This window comes from Ptychodera flava, unplaced genomic scaffold (assembly GCF_041260155.1).
Source record: "Ptychodera flava strain L36383 unplaced genomic scaffold, AS_Pfla_20210202 Scaffold_33__1_contigs__length_2856901_pilon, whole genome shotgun sequence".
Taxonomy (NCBI): Eukaryota; Metazoa; Hemichordata; class Enteropneusta; family Ptychoderidae; genus Ptychodera; species Ptychodera flava.
The window spans coordinates 2325010-2333028 of NW_027248355.1; the positions used below are offsets into that span (position 1 = coordinate 2325010).

The window sequence follows — 8019 nt, forward strand, 5'->3', positions numbered from 1 at the left end:
ATATATTTCAATGTCAATCTGGTTTTACATACAATTGCTTACTAATACATATTAAGTTTTCTGTAATTGAAAAATAGGTACAACCTCACATGTAAATGCACGTAAAATATAACGCTGAACGTTAGATTCGTGAAAAGTAGAAGTATAACAAAACTTGCATGGAACTGTCAAGATGTATTTGACCAAGCATAAATTGTGCATGTGGTACTATCATTATATTAATGCAAATCTGTTCAATTTCACGTGTGATTTTAGTCGGTCGCGATTAATTGTTGATGTAACTCAAAATTTATCTACCAACACAAACAACAAAGACAATTAGACACCACAAAAGGCGATATTTAATATTTTCAGTAATATCTTACATTCAAATCCCAAAAGGATGGTATATCAACTACAAAAATAAAACTGTATTATCATTAACTTCTTCTTGCGGTACAATGTTAGACCACTGATCTATATCAACACGATTGGAACTAATTTGGGATAATTGGATCTTCTCAAACGATTTAGGTGCCTTATAGCTGAATGTTATGTTACAAATTACTCATGAAGACAAATGTGTAATTTAAAAGAAAAATTGATTACATTTTAAGGTTACATTTTGAGATTAAATCGACATTACTTCATCATCCAAACATCCCAAATTATTTCCAATCGTTTTTATCATTTTCTCGTGTATTGTAACTTCGATGCAAGGTTAAGAAGTCCTTTACATGTAAGTCTTAATATAGACAAGTGTATATTGGTGCTAAGTACCGGTAATCATGTATATATTCAAAGTGCCTTACGTTCATTGCGACAGATCGACTAAGTGAACAATCATTGTTGTGTTGACAATTCAAATGTAATAAGGAATAATATGATACAATATACTATTATGCATATTACTCATTCGGAAAGGAATACTCGTGTTCCATGGTCTACCAAAGTCTATTGAATGTGTTACCGGTTTGACGTCACTGCTTTCCAGTTATTGAAGGGAGGTAACATGAAAGTATTCAAAAAGTTGAATAGTTGGACAAGGGAAATGTCAAGAAGTATCATGTATGCTTACATGTAATTCAGTCTATTTACATTCACAGTAAGATATTATCTTGGAGTTTGAAGCATTTTGCGATGTTCGTCACAGACCCAAACAATTCTTTCCCCATGTGCTACAGGGATAAGGTCGCCAAATTTACGATCTTCATCGCTTTTCCCGAGAAACCTTTGAAATTCCCGTCGACTGAGATTTTCTGTACTTATCTTCAATTCTTTCTCAGATTCTTCATGGGGTTCATTTCGTATTCCATTCAACGCAGGACACTGGCTTCCGAAATCGTTTATGAATTCTGAAAGCAGGGTATTAGCCACTGTTGCGACATCGGACATGGTTGCTGCAGCCGATGTTGGGCCAGGAATGAAACTCAACAAACGGCTAGCCTTCTGGATGATTTTCAATACCCTACAGATGTGTTCGCCGTACTTTTTAATAAAACTTTTCACATTGCGGATTCGATATCCAGGAGAATATAAAAAGTGCAATGACCCAGGACATTCGCAAAGTAAGTGAACGGCATAGCCATCATAGACATGAGACATGACCTTGTGTGCCAATCGGGCTATTGAGGACATGACCCTGATGTTTACAGGTAAAATTATGAAACAACTCGGGCAATACATATCATTATGCACATCAATTGTGGCACTGTAGAAATCTGTTCTGTCGACGCCATTCCACAGTAACAAATCATCCCAACTGCCAAAGTTGTGGTCATGAAACTTTGAACAATATTGAGATTCGCCACTGGTCATGATTGTTCCGATGTCGTCTTTGCGCAGTTTGACACAGTGGGGACAAGCCAGTGATTCGGCGATATTCATGTCGATATTGTTGTACAAATTGCTTTTGCCAACATCGATAGCAATGTCTTTAAGTTGATTTAAGATACAACAAGCCTGTGGCCCTCGCGCACTGATAAGGATGCTGTTGCTATGGTAAAGCATCTCATATCGAACATGATGTGTAGCTTTAGCATAAGAACGGCTTAATTTGCAACATTCAGCACAAGGAGCCACTGTGTCACGACATTGGAAGACAATGTTGTTTCTTGTGTACTTTGGTTTTATCCCCTGTACGAATTCCATTCCCTTGTTCACTGCAACTATTAGAGCACAGAAAAATAAAGGTGGTAGAAAAGCGAATCTACACAACAGGCTAGCTTGTCTCTGTCCTGGTTTCGGATGAGGAAACCAATCTTCACGATTAGGCTGGCCAACTGGTAGCTTGCAAGGAAACAAATATTGCTGCTTTGATTCAGGGGCGGAAACTTGATTTTGTGTCTCACTATAAGGGAAACAAATGCGCATCGATACAAACACTTCCAAAAGAGCATCGTGATGCTTAACATCAATATCTTTCCAAGCTTTCTTCAGGTTTTGCATATTTAATATTCCATTACTGTCTATGTATTCCTCAGTACTTCCGTTCTCCCTGCCATATGATATCAACGTTCTCAATATATTTGCTAACCACTGAGCATCTAGAACGACAACGTTATCCGTGAAACCATTCCCTGATTTTGACCTGTCTAAAATGATGTCCCCTTGACTGCACAGAAAGCTTGTTGCATTAAGTATTGCTTTCTGGTTCTCAATTCCAGTATCGATGGCAAGAGTTTCATACTCTTGATACGATATTAGGGGATTCGTACGTTTCAAACCTTCGGATTTAAGTTTACCTCGAAGTAAATGCCACCTTTCTGGTATCTCTGGATATGATGACTTGATGGTGTCGAAGCTTACTTTTATCAATTCTCTTTTGACTTGCTGTATGCTTTTGTTTTCACTTGAAAACGTACGTCTCGGGAATTGTTCTGTACAGGAAACCTCAAAATATCCCAGAATGTGAGGGAATGATACAACGACTCTATCCTCGGAATCAGTTTCTGTGATATCGTCAAGACTTTCGGATTCACGAACGACAACGTAGCCGGCTAATCCACCAAAGTCACTTTCCCTACATAATTGTTCCAGGTTTTTACATACAAGGCAACTTCCGTCGATGCTTTTCTTATAATGCCAAAGGTGATGTTTTCTCACTTCGCACATTTCCTCTCGAAACCTCTGCCATATGAAATCTAGCATGTCCTTGTTTAACGTTGGCGCATCAGCATGGGTGCCAACCAATAAAACGGCCGAATTTGGCGCGTGAGAGAAAATTGTCTGCAACCACAGTTTTACTCTGCCAACCTGGTGTAACCAGGAAGTGTTTGTTACAGATGTGCCAATGGAACATTTACTCAGATCAAATACGACAAGGAACACACTATCATCTGTAATGAACAATGAGTGTGATTCCAGAAAATCGACATCTCCGGCAAAGTCAAAGATCGTTAACTTTAGAGACATCTTATCCAATAATAGTTCAGAAACTGCGATGCCATCTGTTTTCTGAACTTTTTGTTTTTCATTTCCTGTCAGCGCTTTTACAAAACTTGTTTTCCCAACGCCTTCATGACCTACAAGGTTTACCTTTACATGGTCATTCGGTATCGTCTTTAAGTCTAAAAATTCCGTTAGATAATTAATAATGGCATCCTTACCGTCTTTGATGATATCTCTAGGTATGTTCAGAGAGGGGTTACGTTTTATATTCAAATCTTTGCGATCAACCAGTTTACACAATGATGGCGGCATTCTTTGAATTGAGTTGTTACTCACGTTTAAGACTTCTAACCCGGGAATTGAACCAATATCTTCTTGTAGCGCAGTCAAACCATTGTCATTGAGAATCAGTTGTTTTACACTGTCACAGGCAATGTGGATATATTTCATTTTAGTCTCATTAGAAGTTGCAGTGCGCTTCCCAACCTTGAGAGTGCAGTGACTAATGTTAAGAATATCGAGGCAGCAAGACAATTTGATATACCATGGTACACTTATGTTGTTATCAACACATCGAAATATCTTGGTTGATGGCAAAAGCCAAGACATCACTGTCCCATGATCAAATGATTTGATACTGAACAAACATACAGCATGAGATACAGGTAAATTTTTTACATTCTTCATATCAACGTCAAATAAAATAAGCGAACTTATTGCATGCTCCTCCGGTAATATACCAGATAGCTTCGACAGTGCTGTGTTGTCACTGAAAATCACGACTGACGTTGTGTGACCATTCTCGTACCATGATGTCAAAGAACTGGATGCTTCCTTATCAAAAATGTCTACTGATGAAGTATCCACATCGGGCGAGTCGACCACAAATCTTTTCAGTTTTCCCATCTTCTTCAAACTTTTCTAATTTGGGAAAACAACGAATTAATTATCACATTTTATCGAAAAAAACCAAAGCAGTAACTACTTCGTAAAAAGTCCTCGCTTAGGTAATATTACGGGCATGTGTATACTACACAAGATCATGTCTCACTTTAACTGAGGAAAATACAGGTGGCGTAAAGATCATCGACCCGTTGTATTACAGTCAATATGTAAAGAGTATTTCCGAGCTGAACGAAGATTAATATAATATAATGTAATATAATATAATATAATATAATATAATATAATATAATATAATATAATATAATATAATATAATATAATATAATATAATATAATATGTTATATTATATTATGTGATATTATATTATGCTATGTTATATTATATTACTTGGAAAGCTATGGTGCCACCCGGTAGAAACGTCCGCGGCATAAATGTTGACAGCTAATAAGGCGGTCAAGGCGAATGAACTCGAACCTTAACTTAGGTGACATAACTAAATACAAAACTCAAAAGTTGTGGAGTGAGTGAATGGCTTATTTGTCATAACTTCAAAACGCACGATCGACCACAACACTTTTAGTGCAACTTAAATGATGAATATACGCTAGTTATCATGACGTAGAAGGACCAAATGATGTCGGAAGTGTTTGGAAGGCGTTTGTTTTGCAGAATATTGATCAAATATTTGTAAATGGTACCCTTTTCGATTGTGCACAAAGGGGAATTTGATAGCAGTAAATAATACAATTCAAATGAATAATGAAAAGGAGTATCATCATTTGAAATTTCACCTTTAAGGTATGAATTAATAATTTCTGTCAACTTGATAGGGATTCCTTTGATAATATCAGTGTTGATGACTTTTGCACTACGGCGATAATGAATACTTAATTTGGGAAAGATTTCTGAATCAGTAAGTCATTCTTTCCTGTGAAAGTAAATGACGTCATTGACTTTTGTAAAAGCAGCGTCTTCATAGCAGATTATTAAACACATTTTATTTGGTTTACTTGTATATGTAGACAAATATTGTTAGTTGCATTATTGATGCATTGCTGCTGAAGGATATAAGTTATATCATTTGATATGACATTTGACATTATCCTAGTATAACAGATATTTACCTTTATTGAGATGTCAGCAGGTCCCAGACGGAGCAGTAGAATGATGACACGCAAATATTTTCCCCGTTCCCGGTTTCCCTGTAAGAATTATAACAACTTGTATCTTAGTATGCATTGGGACCAAAGTGACCCTGCTCGTTCTTTTCTCACTAAAGGTCAAACTATTCTTACGTAGATTACAAGACTTTTGTTTTATGCACGGTTTCCAGGGAAACAATATAGGAAAACATTACAGGTTCACTGAATTCGCGCGTAGAATTATGCATGTATGTATATACTGGAGGTATGAATAATGCATCAGAAAGTGCCATAGAAACTCAAAGATATTTCAATTATTAAAGGGAGAAAGTCGGCCACTTTTCATGAATTTTGTTTGATGCAAGATACTACTTATATTTTTTGACATGTTGAAATTTAAGATACTGAAAAAAAATCGGTGACCATGCATATGTTCGATCCCGGTTATAGACAAATTAAATGAAACCATGGAGAAAATGAATTAATGGTCATGACCATTAATTCATTTTCGCGATGGTTTCGTGCATCGTGCCTAAAACCGGGGTCCATTCATTCACTATCTTTCAACATGTCAAACAATATCAGTAGTATCTCGTATCAAACAAAATTCATGAAAAATGACCGACTTTGTCCCTTTAATAACCAGAAATATAGCGTTATTGCTACACATACTTCTAACTTACCAAATGCCTATATTCTTTGTAACGTTTTACCGTTGCGTCCAAAGCCGTGTCTCCGTCCTGCAATAGAACATTTCAAAATAGAGAAGCCATGTGTGTTTATCAGCATCCATGCTTTTTGTCACTGTTAGGCGTCTACTATTGGATATAGTATTGTCTTGGTGAATACAGCTGTCCAGCCTGTATTAGAGTATGATCAAGTGGCATATAAAGGTTTTTGATCCAAAGAATTGTAATTTGTTTCCAATAAAATGAACCCGTTAATTTTCTTATAACTTTTGCATTACAAAATAGAAGTAAAAGTATTGATTTCCTTTTTATTCAGTTGATATTCTACTGTGATAAACAAAAGAGTTAGCACCTCAGAGAGATATCAGTTGTCATAGAAAACTGCACAGCTGCTGAAAAATTTGTATATCAATTTGAACACCGGAAAATAACTTTCAAGCTTAGAATGCGATCAGCAGGAATGCTTATGATTCTTCTTCAGGTAAACTGCCAAGACGTCGGTGAAGAAAAACAGTAAGTGACACCAAATCTTTCTGCTATTTGGATTTTTTCGAAGCAAACGCTTTTACTGTAGATTGAATCCTTAACCATCAATAAGTTGGACAAATTTGGAAAAATAATATTCAAAGACCATTATTCGTGTGGTAATGTAAAAGGTTTCAATAAATTATAAAGTTGGAAACGGTGGCCGACTGGTTGTGTGTGAGGCCTAGCAGCTAGGCGATGTTGCTGTGAGTGTGTAGGGGTTTGAATACCGTTTGGGTTATAGTAAAAATTATATTTTGTCAATGTTCAACGACTCATTTTGCTCGCAGAGCAAAGTCGTGATACCATAGTTTTCTCTACGGTATTTCGATAGTATATAACACGATTGTATGACAATGAAAAAGTGATTCTAACATTTCAGTGGATGACGGCTATATTAACTTGTTGAAGCACTACGATTCAGATATACATTTTTTGGTAATGTGTCAAATTTGCTTACCTTATTCTTAGCATTGACATCTGCACCATGTTTAATCAGCACTTCAGCGACGTCTGCATTACCTTCTCTACAAGCCACATGCAATGCTGTGAGTTCTTGCTACGAAAAACAATGAAAACGATGTTAACACAGTAATATAACAATCAGAAATAAATAACGTAGGCCTGGTCAGAGGCATAAACTGGCACAATTCAGTTCTCAACATAAAGTCACAGTACTTAATCGAGGAAAATTCATAAATACACAGCTTGCATATACTAAATACCAGAGTTATCGGTAACTTAGAGAACGAACGAGCGAATCATTGTTGTCATTTACAACAATCTTTCAAAAAATACAAAGACACTTTTGCATTAGTCCGTCAATGACATACCACAACTCCAAACCATTTTTTGAGTACAGCGATGTAGTCTATGAGAGCAAAACATTACCCTCATACCGATTGGTCTATCGGCCTTTGTTCATTTATATTTGTCATAATAGGGTGAACTCAACTATATCGCAAATAATGTCGCTGGGCTTAAATTTTATGTGTATGTTTGTTTGCGCGTCTGTTACGCTCGGTAAGTATGTCGGCATTAAATAGCTCGAATTTTCAATGTTTAAGAGTTGTGTGCTCTCGCCCGTATACGGAAGACCGTCTTAATATGAATTATTTTATTAAAAGGTGATTAAAAATTTATTTGTAAATGGGCAAGATTGTGTCAAGCTTTGCTAGATATGTCGATAAGCTTTCCCCTTCGTCTTTTTCAAAATATGTTTTGCACATGGTTTTCTTTTTCATGTATTTTTTCCTTACAATAACATGCAGCATGTATCAATAATGCTAACTGTTGCAACATTTCTGACATTTTCAAAAGCGCTGTTTCACTACAAATGTCAATGGCGGAGAATGCATTATAATTTAAGTTAAATATAATGCTTATCT

General features: G+C 36.2%; 1 protein-coding gene across 1 annotated transcript; it reads right to left on the minus strand.

Annotated features, from left to right (window-relative positions):
• Positions 1 to 1079: 1079 nt before the first annotated feature.
• On the minus strand, positions 1080 to 7528 carry LOC139127545 (probable serine/threonine-protein kinase roco5). The gene is made up of 5 exons (XM_070693451.1): positions 7523 to 7528; positions 7092 to 7190; positions 6101 to 6157; positions 5400 to 5477; positions 1080 to 4290 (listed from the first exon to the last, which is right to left on the minus strand). Exons 1-5 carry the CDS (start codon positions 7526 to 7528, stop codon positions 1093 to 1095), a joined length of 3438 nt encoding a protein of 1145 aa, XP_070549552.1. The 3' UTR covers positions 1080 to 1092.
• Between the last annotated feature and the right edge of the window lie 491 nt (positions 7529 to 8019).